This window comes from Notothenia rossii (genome assembly GCF_949606895.1).
Source record: "Notothenia rossii genome assembly, chromosome: 5".
Taxonomy (NCBI): domain Eukaryota; kingdom Metazoa; phylum Chordata; class Actinopteri; order Perciformes; family Nototheniidae; genus Notothenia; species Notothenia rossii.
The window spans coordinates 33,158,772-33,181,171 of record NC_136903.1 but is presented as its reverse complement, the minus strand read 5'-3'; the positions used below and the strand labels follow the sequence as shown (position 1 = coordinate 33,181,171).

General features: G+C 41.6%; 2 protein-coding genes and 1 long non-coding RNA gene across 4 annotated transcripts in view; 2 read left to right on the top strand and 1 right to left on the bottom strand.

Moving 5' to 3' along the window:
- The first annotated feature begins 8,202 nt into the window (after window positions 1-8,202).
- Window positions 8,203-11,225, top strand: LOC307042088. The gene is made up of 5 exons (XR_013808992.1): window positions 8,203-8,506; window positions 9,362-9,463; window positions 10,106-10,197; window positions 10,400-10,776; window positions 10,963-11,225. It is a non-coding gene; the product is annotated as an uncharacterized lncRNA (long non-coding RNA).
- Window positions 11,226-15,893: 4,668 nt separating this feature from the next.
- The window catches only part of LOC307039081 (uncharacterized protein), a 40,390-nt gene continuing 33,883 nt past the window's right edge, over window positions 15,894-22,400 (top strand). The window contains exon 1 of one of the 2 annotated variants that reach the window (XM_079680857.1): window positions 15,894-15,994. The gene's annotated coding sequence lies outside the window, so the exon portion shown is untranslated. The remainder of the gene's footprint in view (window positions 15,995-22,400) is intronic. The other variant, XM_079680858.1, reaches the window with a different exon arrangement.
- Window positions 17,496-19,936, bottom strand: LOC307038794 (zinc finger MYM-type protein 1-like; the record flags this gene model as incomplete). Its single annotated transcript, XM_079680470.1, has 2 exons — window positions 17,496-19,457; window positions 19,781-19,936. The coding sequence occupies 2 exons, from the start codon at window positions 19,934-19,936 to the stop codon at window positions 17,496-17,498; spliced, it is 2,118 nt and encodes a 705-aa protein (XP_079536596.1).

Below are 22,400 nucleotides of genomic sequence, written 5' to 3'. Positions count from 1 at the left end.
TTCATAATCATGTTTTTTAATGACAACTTTCCGGGCTCTTGCTCTCAGATCATTAGCCAAGCTATGACTTTGAAGCCAAGACTTGACATAAACTTCTGGTTTGAACATTTGTAGTGGAGGGCCAACACACTTGATGAAAAGCAAGGCTGACATACTTTTTACCTCTAGCGTGCTTCTAGTTGTGGTTAAAATGTTCATCTGACTGAACCCACGCTCACACTCAGCTGTGGAGATGACCAGTGTGTTCACTGCTTGAAGGAGGGGTTTTAGCTCTTCTGGTGCTTGTGGTGTCATTTCATTCATTCAACAGTTTTGAGTTTCACCATATCAACATATTCCCTCATTCCTCTCTGAATTTGTCTGCCATCATCAAGCTTGAAAAAGGAGCAGAGTTCCTGTATTTCCTTTTCGGCATAACGAACACCACACACATCTGGCCAGTTTGATGGCTGCAGCACTTTGACATTGTCAAGAAAGCTCTGGTACTCTTCTTTGCTTCTCTGTTTTCCAGGCAGTGATCCCATTCTTGTCTCAATTTTAGCAGCCAAAGCATGAAAAAAATGTTGGTGGTTTATTTCTCTGCTGTGTCTTAAATTATTTGTTAGTGGCACCCCTTGGAATAGCTTCAAACCGATTGCAGTCTGAGCCACTTCTGCCGCTGGTCCAGGCTGCTCTGCCATGGACTTCAACACATGGACCTGCCGACTGAGTATTGCTACAGCCTTGGGGAGCGTCATGTTTCTGTCTTGAAGAGAGAGAGAGAATTCAGACAACTCTTCTAAAGCATCATACATGATTCCAAGATTGTGCACAAAGGTGACATTAGAAAGGCCATCTATTAAACCACTGAACATGCATTTCTCTGTTGAACTTCTTTTAGGATCAACTGAGGCATTGGAAAAGTGCTTGTGGATTGCAGGGTACTGCTGCCATACAGCTTTAATGGTCCTGTAACTGGATGCCACCCATCTAGTGCTGAGAATTCTCCCTATGTTCAGACACTGTAAAGCAAGTTCCTCACAACATTCAGTGAGCTCACGGCGGTTTTTGGCCGATGCATGATAGAGACTGTACACTTTGTCAAAGAAAAACTGGAAGTCATTCATCCCTACAGTTTCTTCAACAGCATCTCCAACACTCAGCTCAAGACGGTGGTTCATGCAGTGCCACACCATTACGTTTGGAAACTTTTCTACGATTTTGGTTGCAACACCTGCTTTACTTCCAAGCATTACAGAAGCTCCATCTGATGCAAAGCAAACAAAGCGTTCACTCAGAATAGCTTCAGAGAAGCCATGATGTGACAGATTTTTCATTAGAGCTTGATAGATTTCACCTGCATTGGTAGCAGAAAGCTCAACTAGATCCAAGAAGAATGTTAGGGGCTCTTCACTCATCCCTAAGCTCGCTCTAATATAAATGATCAATACTGATTTTTTACTGTCAGTTGTAGCTTCATCTATCATAACAGAAAGTTTTGTTCCACTTTGAAGGACCTTTCCAACTACTCTCTTTCGCATTTCATTTGCTATGTGTTGGCTGATTGTTGCACAGGAATAGTCTGAATGTAAAGTTCTTCCCATGTCTAGTCCATTCAAGACTTGCAGATCAATATCGGACGGTAGATCTGTGAAAGGCCTTCCAGATTTCACAATCTTGTAAACTGTACGAAATACCCTATCAGTAGTTAAGAAGTGATCCCTTTGCATTTCAGAAGTCAATGTTTCCAATGTCTTTTCTTTTGCTTTTTCCATGGTTTTCTCAGCTGCTTGGTGATAGTCTGACATTTTATGCTTGTGTATTTTCTTACGAAGAGACTGCAGCTGTGCTGCTCGGTTTGTACCATAGGCTGTAAGCTTAACGTTGGAAATAAAAAGACAGAACAATAAAACAAAACAAAAGAACCTGTTGTGACGACCCCTCCCCCCTTCTGCCTGTCTGTGCTCCCGGCCTTGCTTTCCTCTGGCAGGTACTGGGAGTGTCGTCCTGTTTGTGCCCGTCCATCTAGAGGCGGGGCCTCAAGAACGCATAAAGGCTAGCCCAGCTGGGAGGTTCTTTCTCTGATTCTGATCCTGTCCTGCTGCAGCAACCTCAGCCTTCCACCTGTGTTTGTATTTTCACAAATAGAATTAAGGTTTCACAAATCTGAAACTGTGTTATAAAGAATCTTTAGCTTCTGTGGGATAATCCAGTCCAGATTTGATGAGTCTGAGTCTAGTGGTTTTAGATCAGGACCTGGTCTAATGTGGTCTAGATTAAAAAGAAAAGCAGCAAAATCTCCCTTGTTTGTATTTTCACAAATAGAATTATGGTGTCACAAATCTGAAACTGTGTTATAAAGAATCTTTAGACCCTCTGGGATAATCCAGTCCAGATTTGATGAGTCTAGGTCAAGTGGTTTCAGATCAGGACCTGGTCTAATGTGGTCTAGATTAAAAAAAAGCAGCAAAATCTCCCTTGTTTGTATTTTCACAAATAGAATTAAGGTTTCACAAATCTAAAACTGTGTTATAAAGAATCAGTAGACTCTCTGGGGTAATCCAGTCTAGATTTGATGAGTCTAGGTATAGTGGTTTCAGATCAGGACCTGGTCTAATGTGGTCTACATGTAAAAAAAAGCACTGAAATCTCCCTTTTTTGTATTTTCACAAATAGAATAAAGGTTTCACAAATCTGAAACTGTGTTATAAAGAATTTTTAGCCTCTCTGGGATAATCCAGTCCAGATTTGCTGAGTGTAGGTCTAGTGGTTTCAGATCAGGATCTGGTCTAATGTGGTCTACATGTGAAAAAAGCACTGAAATCTCCCTTTTTTGTATTTTCACAAATAGAATAAAGGTTTCACAAATCTGAAACTGTGTTATAAAGAATTTTTAGCCTCTGTGGGATAATCCAGTCCAGATTTGATGAGTCTAGGTCTAGTGGTTTTAGACCAGGGCCTGGTCTAATGTGGTCTACATGTGAAAAAAGCACTGAAATCTCCCTTTTTTGTATTTTCACAAATAGAATAAAGCAGAGCCGGCCCGACCCATTAAGCGACATAAGCGGCCGCTTAGGGCCCCGCAGCCACTAAGGGGCCCCCTAGCAAAAAAAAAAAAAAATTTTAAATTTTAAATTTAAAAAATAAATAAATCTCAGTACACCGTCGCCGTGATAAGTATGTTTAATTAATTGTGTTAATATGCCTAGATTGCCTACTCTCAAAGTAATGTATTATATTATCGAGTCAATAATATAATACATTAACCGTGCTTTACCTGAACCTCATCATGACACAAGAGAGGACGGCAGGATTGTAATTTCCCGTGTTCAGTGAATGCAACAGAGGCAAGACACCAGACCAGCCAGAGAGTTGAATGGAAGTAAACATCTGTCTTATTGGCTGACAGGTACCTATCATGTGAGCTGTGACAATGTTTAAAATAAACTGTCAGTCGGACTCAGAGTTTTTGAAGATGGACATAAGAAAACATTTTCTTAAAAAATACGACAATTTTAAAGTGGTGGCTCACACAACAACCCCAGAGCAATCACTTGAGCCAGGTAAACAAGGTATGTAAATGTCAGTAAACTTCCAAGTAATGCGAACATGTAAGCAAAGCATAAATTACAGCTACGTTGACGTTACTTTGAATCGCGGGGGTAAGCTAAACCGTTAGCAAGCAGCTATAGCTAGCCAGATATATTAAATAAACACTTTGTCATATAATCTAAATGTAATGTTTTTTAGCGTTATCTGGTGATTTCAAAGAAAGCTCTCTGGGAAATGTTGACTTACTGTTCGACATGAAGCTAGAAGCTACCTTACAGTACACATTTGATCCGGAGTCCTGTCAGTTAAAGTGTTTCACAGTTAGCTTAGCTAAGCATCAACCTAGCACTGAAATATATGGATGTTATGTGACAGTATTTCTGAGAAAAAGTCAGCTGAAATGGTGGCATAGTTGCCACTGCTTTACATGTCAACAGCATGTTTGAATGTATTTGCAGCAGTAAATGTGGCTGTTTGGCCACTGACGTTGCCATAACAACACTGGAATTTAAATGTGCAACCTCTTTTTGTGACAGATTTTTGCAAGAAATTATAATTCTTCTGAATGATATTCCTATTGACAGCTAGTTTCTATGTGAACATTATATGATGGACAGCCAGAGAGAATAAATGAAAAAGAGTTATGAAATACTATATGACAAGTGATAGTGATTTGTAAGATATCCATAAAGAAAAATCTGTTTACAGTTCTGTTTCATATGGGTGTTGAGATATGTATCCATAGATCTCTTAATGTTTCTCTCAAAGTGCACCAGATTGATGCTTTTAAATTCAATATTTAAAAAAAATCTTCCCGGGGGAGCATGCCCCCCGACCCCCCTAGAGGAGGTGAGGACCCCCTTAGACGATGTTAGGTCCACGGTGTTTACATGCTTATTTATACAATATGTGAGCTTATGCTAACATCATAAGACAAAAGTTAGTTCCGTGTTGTGTGTAGTGAGAACGCGCTAGAGTGAGGGGGCCCCCAAGCCAAAGCTTGCTTAGGGCCCCCAAAAGTCTAGGGCCGGCCCTGGAATAAAGGTTTCACAAATCTCAAACTGGGTTATAAATAGTCTTTAGACTCTCTGGGATAATCCAGTCCAAATAAATGGGCTATGCAGCGATTTAAGAGGTTCAAACACGGAGGATTGTTCGCTCAGCGCTGTAAATTAAATGTCCCTTAACTTTCCCCTTAACTGCCGAATCGGATGCTCTGAATCGGAAGCCAACTTCAGCGTCGTAAAAAGTTGTCCGTCTAGAAAGCAAGCACCGCATACGTCACGCTTACGGGGGGCGGCGAGATTAACCTGAGCTAACAGTTAAAGGCGAGTACGGCAAATAAAAGTTGTAAAAAGCAGTAGCGCTGAGCAAAGTGACTAGAACGCATAATGAAAAATACGCCGGTAAAATGTGCCTGTAGAAAACGGCTTATGCCACAATAGGATAGCAACAAGTCGTCAAGTTATAGTCAGTTTAGCTTTGCTTGCTCTGCTAACATCACCCATTTTATACCAGAGAAACTTTCATAACAGCGTTGTGATGCCAAACAGCGTCAATTCAGACTGACACACATTCACTTAAGGGGAATTGGGGATATGTATCAGCTGCTTGTGCGACAGTCGGACAGTGAATACTTTACAGTGGCCGCTGCTGTGAGTTAATGGGAAAATAAAATCCTGTGGAAGAGCAGCACTGTAGCAGTCGGTGAATCCCGCTGTAACACATTAATAAACAATGAACCACTGCACTCTGGATACCGTTTACATGCATAAAAACCTTCATAACACACAAGGGGACGGGTAATAACCGGAAAAGCATGACATGTCTCCTTTATTTTATTTAATCTGGCTTCGTATGATTAAAAGCAACACAATCATCGACCCGACACAGTCCCCCATTGTTGTTGTAGTAAGCGCCATTAGGGAGCAAATCAGCGACGTAAACGGTGACGTCATGACGCAGCAGCGGCAGCACCAGTCGGGCTCTGAGCGGTGTGAACAGAGCGGGAGCTGAACCGAAGAACCGGTTCTGAACCAGAAAAGCTCTAGCACGGAGCTAGAACGGGAAAAGCCTTGGTGTGAAAGGGGTATATCAAACGTTAAGCTACCCCACAGCACCCCCAAAAGAAAATCTCTTTTGTGTGCCCTCCCATGAAAATCATATGCCCACCTCTGTAGATTAGTTCTGACACCGGGTCTGTAGGATATCAAATCAAATCAAATCAAGTTTTATTTATATAGCACATTTAAAAACGATTTTTGGTTGAGCCAAAGTGCTGTACATATAATAAAAATAGCCTACAGTAGAGACACTTTACAGAAAATACAACAGCACAGATTGTTCAGAATATCAGTATGAGAAAAACGAAACCCTCTATCCTTAGAACCTCATATCATACAAGGAAAAACTTCCAGAGAAAACCCACAATTTTAAAGGGGAAAACATGGGAGAAACCTCAGGGAGAGCAACAGAGGAGGGATCCATCTCCCAGGACGGACAGACATGCAATATATGCCGTGTGTAAATCGAAGAGATAATACATTATACAGCATATAGACCGAATGTTAGGAAATGCATGTGTCTGTAATAAGAAGATGAATCCACAAGGATGTCAGCTACAATCCTGTGGAATCCATCAGGGAAGCAGCCTGACAAGACTCAAGGCAGGACCGCAGAGACAGGTTCAGCCACGACCCGAAGTCCACGACTTAATCCAGAACTCAGGATAGAGGATCCAAGACACAGGACTACAGCAAAAGGATCAGCCTCGACTCCGGATCCCGGCGTAGATATAGATACAAAACAAGAAAAAAGATTTGTCTGGGTTAATCGGAACAAGAGAATACACAGACACAGATAGAGAGGGAAAAGGTAATTGGATAAAAGTTATTCTTGATAACCCTCTAGAAAGATCTCATGAACTTCCCCACTCAATCTATCAAGACACGAGCAGTTCTATTAGATATAGGATAAGAAACAGAGATAGGGAGCACGGTAAAAATGTACCAACATTTCACAACATTTAACAGTATTATTTTACAGTGACATATTGTAATCAAGGCCCCCTGTAATATCCCAACAAATACATGTAAAAAGGACTGTATCCTTGGATTTCACAGCATTTAACTATTATTCCACAATAAAATACTGCAATCAAAATCCTCTGTAATATCACATCAAATGTTGTAATATCACAACAACATTTTAAACATTGCAAGGATTTTACAGCATTTAAGAGTATCATATTACAGAGAAATATTGTAATCAAAAGCCCCTGTAATATCACAACAACATATCTATAAAAATACAATAAAATTGGATTTCACATTATTTAACTATTATTTCACAGTAAAGCATTTACTCAAAATCATCTGTAAATATAGCACAGCCCATTAATGTAACATATCAATTGTGCAGCATTGCACATGTGCAGAATAGACTATTCAAACCGGCGTTTGTCCTGCAGCATAGCCTCTCTAAATGTACTATATAATATTTACAGTATTTTTGAACTTTCAGAAAATACATGCAGATGTACGTAAAATAAAAATTGTTATCTGTAATTTAATATTTAACTCGTAATATAAAAGTGTATTACTATTATAAGACTTTAAGATATTTCTTTGTAATTTTAAGGTAAACATAAAACTGTAAAACAAAAGTGTCAAATAAAAAAAACGTAAAATGTAAGTACATTTTTTTTAAATAAATAATTTTCGCAATATTCGATTGAATCCACCACAAACACAAAATATCCAATGATGAAACAAAAGTAAATAAATATGTTTTCATGAAATTCCTAACTTACTATATTTTAAACATCTACAGTTGACAATATCATTAAGAATAAGAAAAATCATAGAAAGAGGAGAAATCTCTGCAGGGAGGACCAAGGTTTAAAACACACTGTAATTTACTCAACAATAAGTCACAGTTATCCTTGTTTTATTTATGTGTTATGTTGCTGTGGGTTTTTTCCATTGGTCAATATACAGTAATAAGGGTTAGTTATAGTCTTACATGCAGTATAATGTATGGTTTTCGGATTCTAGCCGACAGCCAGAGCTACGGCACTTGAAATAGAATTCAGCCAAAACACGGCAGACAAGTCAGGCATGTTTGGAATGAGTCCACAACACTCCTGATTGGTTAATGTAAATGTCATCGAAGAAACCTGCCAATGAGAACTGTCCGCGCCTGTCGTTCACATTTGAAACATCCACGACTGTAAACACTTACCAGCATTTCACAACATTTAACAGTCTTATTTTACAGTGACATATTGTAATCAAGGCCCCCTGTAATATACCAACAAATACATGTAAAAAGGACTGTATCCTTGGATTTATTTCACAGCATTTAACTATTATTTCACAATAAAATACTGCGATCAAAGTCCTCTGTAATATCACATCAAATGTTGTTATATCACAACAATATTGCAAACATTGCAAGGATTTCACAGCGTTTAAGAGTATCATATTACAGAGAAATATTGTAATCAAAAGCCCCTGTAATATCACAACAACATATCTATAAAACTACAGTAAAATTGGATTTAACATTATTTAACTATTATTTCACAGTAAAGCACTGTACTCAAAATCATCTGTAATAGCACAACCCATTACTGTAAAATTTGAATTGTGCAGCATTGCACATGTGCAGAATAGAATATTCTAACCGGCGTGTGTCCTGCAGCATAGCCTTCTCAAACCGTCTGGAAGATTTGAACGGAGACATTCTATAGCCTATTTGATTTGACCCATCTGGACTCACGGGTTAGATGCTTTTTGTGCATTTTTGCGCGCTGTATGCGACAAAGACGCAGGCAGCGAGCGTCATCGCTAGAATGGCCAATCATATCGCGGTTTGTGGAACCCTACCAGAGATTTGAAAATTTGCATGCAGGCAAGAGGCAACGTGAACATCTGTGAGGTTCTCCAAGGCGGTTACCATCGGTAAACAGCAAGTAAGTACTGCCCATAATGTGGATTAGTGGTGGATATTATGTGCTTTCGATTGCAAACGCCATTGGAGTAGTGTCGTGTTGGTTTGTACATGGTAGCGAATAGATAGCTAGCTAGCGTTAGCTAGTAACGTTAGCTTGATAGCAGCCATGTCCATCTTCAAGCCGGTGACTGTAACGTTAGCCTAGCTGGTGCTAGCCAGCCGCTGAGCCGACTGTTCCATTCTATGTAGACTAACGTCAGTAACGTTTCCAAATGTTGGCAGAAGGCTTATACTGTATTCGAGTGAAAAAGTGAATACTTTAACAGGATAGACTCGCATAGTCGCCATTGGTATATAAACCACAGTTATATTATAGGGCTCTGGTATAAGCTAGTTAGCTTAGCATTGCTGCTAGCGTTGTATTCTAAAGCCATGGGCTAACTAACTTGTAGGCTAGCTGATGCTAGCTAGCTAATGAATGTTTCTTGCGCTAGATGCTTGGTGGTTTCATTATATAATGGTTTAATCAAATTTGGCCTAATCTAAATCAGTGTCAAAGTTGGCCAAGTAACGTTAGTTGCTGCTCTTACAATGTACTTAATGAATTCGTCAGAGAACACCCACCATCAGACAGCGCAAAGTTCGCGCTTACAAGTCAAGTACAGTGAATGATGAGCGCCATGTTTTGAGAGCAGCATGCTCAGACATACAAAGTTGAACTCTGTTTTTAGCCTCATTGCAACCTGTGGCTTACCTAGAGTTTTAAGCCTTGCCTAGCAAGCAAAGTTTCAATCACTCAAGACTTTCGTCAACGCCACTCTGGATGATAAAGGATTACAAAACTCTCTCTCTTGCCTCTTCGCAATGTTTATAGGAACAACACTCTGGCTCGACGCCGCCGAGGCCGAGAGGGAAGACGGCACACTGGAGTGGCCGGAGAGTCTAGACTGGTGAGAGGTCCTGTCGACCAATACGGGTATGTGTAGGGGTGGACAAAATATAGATATTGCAATTATTCTTCGTTGAAGGTTTTGAAGGTTACAGTAATGATAATAATAATTCCTTGCATTTACATAGCTCTTTTCAGGACACCCAGTTAAAGGGGCACTGCCATGCTGGACTAACTTAGATTATTTGGATTGAATGTTTAAACCTTTTGTGTAGATTTTGTATAATCGCTGTCATTGTAACCGTGTCCATGATAATTGAAATGTTCCCACTCCAAAACCGGTCCAGATGATGTCATCTGGACTGGTTTTCTAGCCTGTGAAAAACTCCAACCTTGTCAGGCTCCTCCAGGGTGAACCAGGTGCAGTGCAATCAAACCTCCCGCAAGGAGACATGGGAAATGTAGTAAATAATGCTGGAAGTTCTCTCAAACATAAAACACAAATCCATTTTTTAGGATTCTTTCCTAAAATATGAAACATACATTGTAGATTATAATGCAGTAAACATGCATGTGCATGAATCTGCCCCTTTAAGGACACTTTGACATGTAGACAGTCAGAACCGGGATTCGAACCGCCGACCCTTTGGTCATGAGACGACCGGCTCTAATTTCTGAGCTACAACCGCTCCCAATAGTATTGAGTTAACCTATGATTCCTATTCCTAGGTGTGTGAGGTGGTGCCGAGCAGACTTACCAGAGGGGGAGACCGAGGCAACGTTGGAGGATTTGAAAAGGGATCTGCGGAACATCTACTCAGGCATGCAATCTACTTTTATTTTTGGTGAATTGACACCTGAATAAACATCCCACATTAAGCAAAAAGGCCACCTTAATATTCAGAATGAGTAATGATGAGAGCATGACATTTTGACACTCAAAATTTCCCAGAGGTGGGGACATTGAATTGAATTGATGTTACTTGGGTACTCTCAAACATGTATTTGTATGTCTGTACACAGAGGAAGGGATGGGTGGGGCAGAGAGAGCAGAACCTCTGATGGAGAGGACCTACGTCATCCTGCGGAGGTACCTCAACAGAATGCCTGCCCCAGCGATGTTGGAGGTCAAAGAGGAATAGCCTTTTCTCTTTTCTCAGAGAGGGCTTTTCTCCCACTTTGGCATCTTGACAGACGTCAACATCCTTCAAAAGCTGCAAGAGGCCCTGGGTCAGAGAGGACAGACCATTCTGCAGTTCTGCCAGAAAATGGACAACCCAAAGATCAGGGAAGTTCTGGCCAGATAAGATCCAGAGGCTTCGGAGAAGGCTGCCTGGATCCTCCTGCTCCTTATGGTGTACTTCAAGGAGCCTACGGAGAAACTGATGCTCAAAGTTGATGTACGTTATTTAAAATGCTAAATGAGTGATTACATTAGGGGCAACTGAAGCTCAGTTGGTAGAGCTGGTCGTTCATCGACCGTAGGGTTGGTGGTTCGAATCCTGGCTCCGACTGTCCGCCTGATAAATGCTGCCTGAAATACATGAGTCTATTTAAAACTGAAACTTATCTTTGCTTATTAACAGGTGCTTCTTGGGCATCAACCCGGAGAAAGGCTCCAAGGCAAAGAAGCGAAGCTCCATTAACCCTCACGTGAGCACCCTTCACCGGAAGCTGATAGACTTTGAATGGTCTGCATAGACAACTGACATGATCCTGTTGTCCCTGCGCCTCTTTTTTTCTTTTGAGTGCGTGCATGAATTAGTTCCTTTTTTCACCACGCTGTTCATGATGTTTTCAACCTGTTTGTTTATTCAGGTTTAATTTTGTCAATAAATATGCAAGTGGGCTTCCATTGATTTTACCTCATTTGTGCATTTGGGGTGTTGTTTTTAATTGTACAATAGCCTATGTGCATTTTTTCACGGTGAATATTTTTACAGTGAGCACAACAACCTATCTCTTCGTCAGATGCACTCCCGCGCTTATCTAAGCGACTCTGTACCCCGTTACCCTCTACAAGGCCATAGACCAGCAGAGGGAAAATGGGGGATGGTTAAGGGTAAGGGTTTTTAAGAATAAACCGCAAGGGTCTAAAGGAAAAAAAAAATGAAATATAAGGTACTGTATTTTAAGTAATCCTATGTACTATTCCTATATTCGAATAATGTATAAACTATTTTTAAAATACTTTATGAAATCCTATGTTATGTTATAAATATTAAAATAAAGAACTAAATGAATAAATAACTAACTAAATAAATAAATGAATAAAAAAATAATTAAACAAAAGCCAGAGAGAAAAAGTGAGTTTTAAGTGTTGATTTAAAAAACCCCAGGGTCTGGGCCGACCTCACATGGAGGGGCAAAGTATTCCAGAGCCTAGGGCCAGCCGCTGCGAAAGCTCGATGCCCTCGGGTTTTAAGCCTGGTCTTAGGCACTATCAACAGCAGCTGATCAGCCGACCTTAAGGCTCTGCCTGGGTGGTAGCGATGGAGGAGTTCGGCTATATAAGCAGGAGCTAGCCCATTTAGGGCTTTGAAAACAAATAAAAGGAGTTTAAAATCTATACTGAACCGAACTGGAAGCCAGTGCAATGAAGCCAGAATTGGGGTGATATGGTCACGCTTTTTATGGCCAGTAAGAAGACGTGCAGCTGCATTCTGAACTAGCTGAAGGCGTCTAATTGAGGCCTGGTCCATACCCACATACAGAGCATTGCAGTAATCCAGTCTCGAGGTAACAAAGGCGTTAATAACCCTTTCTAGGTCTTTAAAAGATAAAAACGACTTGGTCTTAGCCATTGGTCGTATTTTGAAAAAGCAGGTCTTGACTACAGTGCCAACCTGCTTATCAAATTTAAAGGCGCTGTTGAAAGTCACTCCAAGGTTCATGACAGAGGGGAGGATATTTTTATTGAGAGAGCCCAGAATATCAACCGGGGAGACTGTTGGTTGGGGTCCAAAAAAGATGGCCTCGGTCTTGCTCTCATTGAGGGTGAGGAAGTTTTGGCTCAGCCAGGATTTAATCTCTGTTAAGCAGTCCTTCAACTGCTGTAGTGAGTTGGCCTTTTTTATTGAGAGGCAGATAGATCTGTACATCATCAGCATAACAATGGAAGGGGATATTATGTTTTGTGAGAATTGAACCTAGGGGCAGTATATACAATAGAAAAAGGATAGGGCCCATAATCGAGCCTTGGGGAACCCCACAGGTAAGGGGGGGTTTGGCAGAGGAGAAGGCACCTAGCTGCACTGAGAAGCTACGGTCCGTCAGATAAGACCTGAACCATACAAGGGCAGAGCCTGTAATGCCTGCGGACTGTTCAAGCCGTGACAACAGGATATTATGATCCACAGTGTCAAAGGCAGCAGTTAAATCTAACAGCACCAAGACAGCTGGGCTACCTGAGTCGGCGGATAAGAGCAGATCATTAAAAACTCTTAAAAGGGCTGTTTCAGTGCTATGCATAGGTTTAAAGCCAGACTGAAATTGTTCATGGATGCCATGTGTGGTTAAAAATGACTGCAGCTGGGCGTAGACTACTCGCTCCAGGGCTTTAGATAAAAAGGGTAGCTGAGAGATGGGCCTGAAATTTGCGAGAATGGAGGGATCGAGATTTTTCTTTTTAAGTAGTGGCTTAATCACGGCATGTTTGAAGGCAGCTGGGACACATCCTGAGCTAAGAGAGGTGTTTACAAGCAATAAAACACTTGCTCCAACTGATTCAAAAACATCTTTAAGGAAGCGAGAGGGAATGCTGTCTAAGGTGCAGTTTGTCGGCCGCAGGTGATTGACTACATCCGAGAGAGAAGAGAGGGATACAGGCTCAAAATGGGTCGAGGACAGCTGGGTACAAAAAGGGAGCAGGATCTGGGGTAGCACTAGTATAGGCTAGCCTAAGAGCAGATACTTTTTCGATAAAACATTTAAGAAATGTATCGCAGAGTAGTTGATGGCACAATTGGAGAAGCATCACAAGGATTAATGATCGAGTTGAGGACATTAAAAAGAACTTGAAGTTTATGGCTGTTTTTGGAGATTAACAGAGAAATATACTCTGTTTTGGCTGCTTTGACTGCCGTCTGATAATCGGAAAGGCAAGCACGAAGAATTTCTAAGGAGACATGGAGTTTATCCTTTTTCCATTTTCTCTCTGCACGCCTGCAAGCGCGTCTAAAAGCGCGAGTACAATCATTTAGCCACGGCTCTGAGAGAACTTTATTGCGTCTAAGAGTAAAAGGAGCAACGGAATCCAGTATTAGTGTGCATGTCGAATCAAACAAAGAGATAAGCTCATCCGCACTAAAAGCACAGTTCACCTCTAATTTACAAACCGGATAAGTATTAAAAGCATCTGAAAACTGTGAGGCAGTCAAGGGGTTAATTGAGCGCAGACAACGCGCAGGGGCAATCCAAAACGATAATACTAAATCTAAGGTGTGTCCTTTATCGTGTGTTGGGCCAGCCACAGACTGAATAAGACCGAAAGAGTAGAGGAGGTTTAAAAAATCCCTAACCAGAGGTTTAGACTTGCTCTTGCAAAAGTCAGTTACGAAATCATTATTGTACTTTGGCGGACGATACACGACTGCGCAGAGTATAGGCGAGGCTGAGTTCAATTCAAAAAGCTGCAAATCGAAGCTAGCATAGCTACTTACTGGGTGAAGCAAACGGCATTGCAGATTAGCTCTAAACACTGAAGCTATACCCCCACCACGGCCGGTGTTCCGGATTAACTTGTTTCCCGATCAACTTGTTTCCCGATCAACTCGTTTCAGTGGGGTGCGTGGCTTTCGACTGAAATACACATTTCGATCGCTTTCTTCTGTCGTTTACATACATCTTTTGGTATATTTGGCTTCTTAGGAACACGGTGATGCACATCCAGTACCAGTGTGTGAGGTTGTGATTACGATGGCGATATCCGGACGCGAACAGCGAGGACTACAACAAGACAAACGAGTTGCTCGAATAAATCATTTAAACCAGCTATTGTTGCCAGACTTATTACGGAATATCGTTGTTAATGTCCAAGTCCATCTGTGTATACCTTCAGACAGCCTCCAAGTGAAGCACACGGTGTTTACTCACAGTTTGAAAGCAGCGTGGAGAAGTCTTCATCTGTGTTAAACTGTGATCCTCCCAGGGAACTGGGACCCGCCCACGTTAAAATGTGACCCGCCCAGGTTAAATTGTGTTACGATTTTTGTGGCTATCTACCAGCGATCATGTTTAATATGAAAGACTAACCACACATGTATCCATTATAAAAACGGTATTGTGCAGCACTAATCCAGATAACATGTGACTGTTACCTGGTTTTGCAAAGATAGCAGCAGAAATTTCATTGGTGATATTTAGACTTTAAAATGCTGCTTGGTCATGAATGTTGGTGTCGGCAAACAATATTACGAATCCTCTATTCAAACATAATATTTAATGTGCATCGATATGAAAATAACAAAAAAGTTCATGCTGGACTCAAACCCGAGTCCCAACAGTAAAAATTAATCATGCCCTGCGCGTTACGAGTGCGCCACAAATTATCACGTCTTAATAAATCACCACAGCTCAGCTTGTTACATTAACATTGTCAACAAGTTCTAGAAAAATGTAACCCGACATCATATTGATAATAATATATGATACAAATGTAAGACTGACAACAATAATAGTTAGTAAAGGATTTATTGATGTGAATGTTTTGAACAGTGAACACTTAACACAGAAATCATAACAGTTTAACCTGGGCGGGTCACATTTTAACCTGGGCGAGTCCCAGTTCCCTGGGAGGATCGGTTTAACACAGATGAAGACTTCTCCATTCAACACGTCCTAACAGATCACCAGAGAACAATAAATCCAGTCGCTGTGTTGATGCCTGTTACATCACATTACATTACATTGCATTTAGCTGACGCTTTTATCCAAAGCGATCTACAATAAGTATTCACTGTTCGAAACATTCACATCAATAAATCCTTTACTAACTATTATTGTTGTCAGTCTTACATTTGTATCATATATTATTATCAATATGATGTCGGGTTGCATTTTTCTAGAACTTGTTGACAATGTTAATGTAACAAGATGAGCTGTGGTGATTTATTAAGATGTGATAATTTGTGGCGCACTCGTAACGCGCAGGGCATGATTAATTTTTACTGTTGGGACTCGGGTTTGAGTCCAGCATGAACTTTTTTGTTATTTTCATATCGATGCACATTGAATATTATGTTTGAATAGAGGATTCGTAATATTGTTTGCCGACACCAACTCTCATGACCAAGCAGCATTTTAAAGTCTAAATATCACCAATGAAATTTCTGCTGCTATCTTTGCAAAACCAGGTAACAGTCACATGTTATCTGGATGAGTGCTGCACAATACCGTTTTTATAAGGGATACATGTGTGGTTAGTATTTCATATTAAACATGATCGCTGGTAGATAGCCACAAAAATCGTAACACAATTTAACCTGGGCGGGTCACATTTTAACGTGGGCGGGTCCCAGTTCCCTGGGAGGATCACAGTTTAACACAGATGAAGACTTCTCCACGCTGCTTTCAAACTGTGAGTAAACACCGTGTGCTTCACTTGGAGGCTGTCTGAAGGTATGTGGACTTGGACATTAACAACGATATTCCGTAATAAGTCTGGCAACAATAGCTGGTTTAAATGATTTATTCGAGCAACTCGTTTGTCTTGTTGTAGTCCTCGCTGTTCGCGTCCGGATATCGCCATCGTAATCACAACCTCACACACTGGTACTGGATGTGCATCAACGTGTTCCTAAGAAGCCAAATATACCAAAAGATGTATGTAAACGACAGAAGAAAGCGATCGAAACGTGTATTTCAGTCGAAAGCCACGCACCCCACTGAAACGAGTTGATCGGGAAACAAGTTGATCGGGAAACAAGTTAATCCGGAACACCGGTGGTACACGGGGAGCTGAAGAAAGTACAGTAGGGAAGAAGAAGTTCAGAAAACGGTACATACTCGCCGGTGTGGACCCAGGTCTCCGTCAGGAACATTAAATCCAGATCATGAGAGGTGAAGAAGTCGTTTAACAGGAACGTCTTGTTTGCTATTGACCTAGCATTTAGCAAAGCCATGCAGAGTTTTCTCTCCGGGCTGGCCGAAGGTGTAGTGCGTCTCAGCTGACGAAGATGTGCGTGTTTAACGCCGCACGGACCGGTAGCAGTCAGTCGGGCAGGAGGAGCTGCCAGCGGGCCCAGCAGAGGCCACAGCTCCGGAAAGACAGGGGGAATCCACCGAACCCTTGGATGGCGTGCAGCGGGAGGGTCATGACATCTGATGCGTGGAAGAAGCCGTCAGGTGTGCTTTTTGATGAACAAGCGCGCCACCAGGCTTTCCCTGTCGTCTAAAGCGCTTTCGGTGGGGCAGGATCAGGGCCGCTGCTAAGCTTTTGGGGGCCCTAAGCATAAATAGTCAGGGAGGCCCCCCCCCCCCCCCCCCCCCGCCAAACACACACAAAATCTACTAAGTTCCCACTCAAACATTCGCCTTTTATTTTAAAATTGACATGAAATATAAACATATAAACAAAATGTCAAATACAAAAATAAGTTACAGCTACAACAGCAGAACCATCAGTATAAATATATACAAAGTAATATAAATATAAGTAATATATACAAAACTTTCTTAACAGCAGCATTACAATATAATATAATAACAACTGCAGGCTAAAAAGATGAACGAAAGTAATTATGCACATAAATAACGTATAAAAGAAAGCCAGCATCATAAAAAGAAACAAACACACACATGCAACTATTTTTCACACACCCAAAAACTACCTTAAAGTGCAGTATTGTCCTGATCAAAATATTTATAGTGTGCAAATACTAAATTCTCCACAGCTGCAGGAGGCTTTACAAAAGGTGCACGGCGACTTTTCCTGGCAGCAAAATCACTAATCAAGTCATCAACGTCAGCTTCACCTTTATCTGTGAGAGTTTTCTCCACATCGATACAATGTTTGTGCAGGTCCTCCTTGGATATCCCTTGTACTTTTTGAAAATTCGAGTAACAGTCCAAATGTGTCTCTCACCTGGCTCAGGGTCTCGAACCGCTCCTGCAGGAGGTTTTACAAAGGTGCACGGCGACTTTTCCTGGCAGCAAAATCACTGATCAAGTCATCATAAGACACACCATGTGCCACGTCAGCATTGATGCTAATGACAGCAAGGCCACTTAGGCGTTCTTGTCCCATTGTTGACCGTAGATAGGTTTTAATGAGTTTCAGTTTGGAAAAACTGCGCTCAGCTGAGGCAACTGTAACTGGAAGGGTCAAAGAAATTCTTAGAGCAATCCAAAGATTTGGATACACTTCTTGCAGGTTACTGTCATGCAGAAAGGTCAGCATCTCCATGGCAGTTGTCTGTGGTGGCAGTTGAGGGAGGTTGATTATCTCCTGCATCATCTCCAGTCCATCAACATCAGCTTCACCTTTATCTGTGAGAGTTTTCTCCACATTGATACAGTGTTTGTGCAGGTCCTCCTTGGATATCCCTTGTACTTTCTGAAAATCAAGTAACAGTCCAAATGTGTCTCTCACCTGGCTCAGGGTCTCGAACCGCTCCTGCAGCGCCATCAGAGCGGAGTCTACAACTCGGTTGAAAAATTCAACTTCAAGCCTCTTCTCTGCATCACTGAAGGGCTCGTCTGAAGCTTCATAGCCAAACTGCCTTTTTGTGCTTCTCAACCTCTTCTGTTTGAGCTCAGGGTCAATGTTTAGAGCCTCAAACAGCTCCTTGGTAGTTGCTATGGCCTCTGAAAACCCAGACTGCCTGTACTTTGTCAGGGAGGCATTTGCAGTCTCAATGAGTCTGGCTGCAACATCAAGCTGCATTGATGATGACTGCAGCAGCTTGTTCACTTGGTTGGTGACTGAAAGAACTTCAGCCCAAACAATGGTGCAGATCAGAAATCTGAATGAGCCAACCTCTTCTGCCAGGCTTTGAGCCTCTGACCTTGCAATAGGTTCAGTGACAGCTTGTCTTGCTTCCAAGAGAGCTTCTCGGACTTCTTTTACTTGACTTCGTACAGCTATGACACTCTGCAGCCTACTTTCCCATCTGACATCACTCCATGATTTCAGTGTCAACTTCACATGTTTGAGTAAGATGTCCCACCGCTGTATGGCTGCTGAGAAAAAACAAAACAGCCTCTGAAGGTATCCAAAATAGCCAATTGCATCCGTAGATGACTTCGCAGCATCTGATATGACCAGATTCATTGTATGTGCAGCACAAGGGACAAACGCTGCCCTTGAATTCAGTTGTAGCAGTCTGGCCTGCACTCCTTGCCTCTTTCCCTTCATATTGGCTCCATTATCGTAGGACTGTCCTCTGCAATCATCGAAGGAAATGCCAAGTTCCCTCAACTTTTCCAGAACAACATTTGACAGATTGAGACCTGTCGTTTCGACCACATTCAAAAACCCAAGGAAGTACTCCTTGATGTCTGGCTTGGGTACCAATTCAACAATGCGGAACACCAGGGACATCTGTTCCTTGTGGCTGATGTCCGGGGTGCAGTCAAGGATGATGGCATAATATTTGACTTCCTGGATTTTTTTCACAATGGTTCGAACTGTTTGGGAGGAGACAATCTCTATTATTTCGTTTTGAGTCTGTTGTCCAAGATAGTGCGTTCTGGAAGCCTCATCTTTAATTTTGGCCACATGTCTTTCTGTAACTGAATCAAATTCAGCCAGCAGCTCCACCTCTTTCAAAAAATTCCCACTGTCTTTTTCATAAAGAGTTTGAGAAGAGCCCCTAAAAGCCACATTTCTGGTGGCTAGAGACAGAGTTATTGAAAACAGCCGTTTCATGACATCTTGCCATCTTTTCTTCTCTGCCTCCATTAAGGCCAGCTCCTGCTGGTCTATGGCTAAATTCTTCCTCAGACGCATATCCAGTTCCTTCCATTTTAACATGCACTTGGTATGGTCTGGGCTACCTTCATGGCCCCTCAAGCGAATGTTGATGTTAGACCAGTCGCCATAGCCTGTTTGTGTCAGCTTTATGGTTTTTGACCCAAACAGCTTGCATGCAAAACAGAACACAGCATTGGTCTTTGGGGAGTAGACAAGCCAGCTTCTTTTCATTTTTTCTCTATTGGGAAGGGATTTAAATTGGAGGTTTGTGTGAAATGCCCTTCCATCTGGGCCCTTTGGAAAAGAGAAATCTGCTGGAACTTTGAATGGTCCTCTTCTTATTATCTCTACCCTGTCTGTGTCTGAAATATTTTTGGGCCAAAGGGCGGGGTCTGTTGGAGATGCCACATTCATCTCTTCGTCATCTGCTTGAAGATGGGTGATGGGTGTGGATAGAACACCTTCTGAGGTGACAGTTGTGTGTTGTGTACCTGAACTTGTGGATGGTACTGAGCTGGAGCTTTCAGACACATTGGACAGTTGCTGAAGTTGTTCAGGGTGCTGGGGTTGTTGGCTGCTTGCACTGCTTGTGGATGGTTGCTCATCATCTGAATCTTCCTCCTGGCTACGCGTTGGTCCTTGAACATATTTTAGCATTGACCCTGTGAATATTTTTGAAATACAAAAAAAATGTGATTAGCAAAAGCTAAATAAAAATACCAAAACATTAGGGTTTTCTGATTACAAAAATATCATGTCACACTACTCATATTGGATCAATGTTGCATTCAAGATGGCCGCGTCGTGAGTGACACGTCTGAAGCTTGAGTCCGCCAAACTGCTTCCATAGTAGCTTACTGATTGCTGATCGCCTCTCTAACTCATCCAAACTATCTTACAAGTTAGCCGTCGCCTAACAGGACATTTATTTACTTTATTTGATACAATGGCTGGAGCTGGAGGCGAAATGTCGCTACAAACATTGCTGACCGCCATTCATCAGGTGAGAGCTGATATGCTGTCTCACCTGGACACAAAGATCGACCCTATACAAACCTCTCTGGATACAATTCAGAGCTCACTATCCATCCTGTCTGAGCAAGTCGATCTGCTTGAGCAACGTGTTTCAGCTAACGAGGACAACATAACTGATCTCACGACCCGCATTGAACGAATGGAGTCGGTCAATACTACACTTAAAAACAAAGTTGAGGATCTAGAAAGCCGCAGCCGACGTAACAACCTTCACTTTGTTGGAGTACCTGAGTCTGCAGAATCAGGAGACATGGTCCGTTTTATGACCCAGCTGATCCACCAAGTCCTGGGGCAGGAGAACTTCCCATCGCCGCTGAAGATTGAAAGGGCTCACCGGACTCCCACCACTCTCCCGAGGCGGCCAGATCCCCGCGTTAAACCAAGGAGCATCCTGATTAAACTTCTGGATTTTCAGGACAAGAAGACGATCCTCCGTGTCGCCAGGGAGAAAGGGACACTTAAATTCCATGACTCGATCATTTCCATCTACCCTGATTTCAGTGTCGAGGTGATGAACAAGCGCCGTCTCTTTGACCCAGTCAAACGCAACCTCCGTGGCCGGATGAAATACTTCATGAAGTATCCTGCTACACTGTGTGTCACCGTGGATGGCAAAATGCAGAGTTTCACCTGTCATAAGCGCGCTGAAGCGGCTTTCATGTCCGAACCGAACTCACCAGCTGCTGGTATGTCATATTAGTCCATGCTTGTCTTTGTTTACTTCCTTGTTTCTATCTGACGTCAGAATAATGTGGTCTTGCCGTTGGCTAAACTGCCTCACGTGACTTGTGCTGTCAGTAGTGGCAGGTGATACTCCTCTCTAAGCTACACATTTATTTAACTGAATGCAGACTCGAGTTTCGAGTTTCTCCTAAGTTTGTTTGTTTATTTACTTTATCTGTTTTTATTGTATTTCTTTTGTAAACTTTATCTCTGGCTAGTTTGTTCACTCATGGGACTGCCTGGGGATCAGCCCCTGGGCCTGATGGGCCTCTTGTGGGGAATGTTTGTTTGTTTTTGTTGTTGTTGTTGTTTTTGTTGCGGCTGTGTGTGCTTGTATGATCGGGATTTTGATTTCTGCCTATTAATTAATTCGAAAATAGACTTCAGCCTTGCATCTAGTTTGACCTTAGCCTACAAATGCTGTACTCACAAAACACTGCTATTTCCTATGTTACTGAAACCTTATGAATGAGGCAAAAGGATTAAAAATTATTCATCTTAATATCAGGAGTTTGGTGTCAAAAATTAACCAGCTTCGTGTATGGGTCATTATGCATAAGCCACACATTATCACACTTTCGGAGACCTGGCTAGGTAGTCATATATCAAATAATGAAATTAATTTGACAAATTACAATTTATACAGATCTGACAGAGTCTCATTGGGTGGAGGTGTGGCCATTTTTGTGTTAGCAGAGCTCGCTTCTGAATTGATTACTCCCCCTGTTGAAGCTTATCTTTTTGAATGTATTTTTGTTAAAATCACACTGCATGAAAACAAGCGACTGATCATTGGAAGTGTATATAGACCACCATCATCCCCTGCTGATTCCTTTAATAATATAATCTCCACCATCAATTCCATCAATTCTATTTCTCAGAAAGGCGAACTAATAATACTTGGTGACTTTAACAAAAATTGGCTTGATAAATCATGCTCTAAAGAAAAAAATCTACTAAATAATCTAAACCTAACTCAACTTATTAAAGAGCCTACTCGTATTACACCCCGGTCTCAAACTCTTCTTGACTGGATACTGGCTTCTCATCCTGACAGATTTTCCAAGTCTGGTATCATGTCAGACAGTTTTAGTGACCATTTTGTTGTTTACTGTGTGTGGAAAATTAAAATTCCGAAAGTGCCCCCTAAGTTGATTAGTATCAGACAATATAAAAAACTGAATCTTGACTTATTTTTGAATGATTTACTTGCTATTAACTGGGACAGATTTCAGTTAATACCTTATGTTCAAGATGCATGGGATTTTTTTCTCTCCGAGTTCACAAAAGTAGTAGATAAACATGCACCATGGAAAACTATTAAGGTAAAGGGTAGACATCTCCCCTGGATCA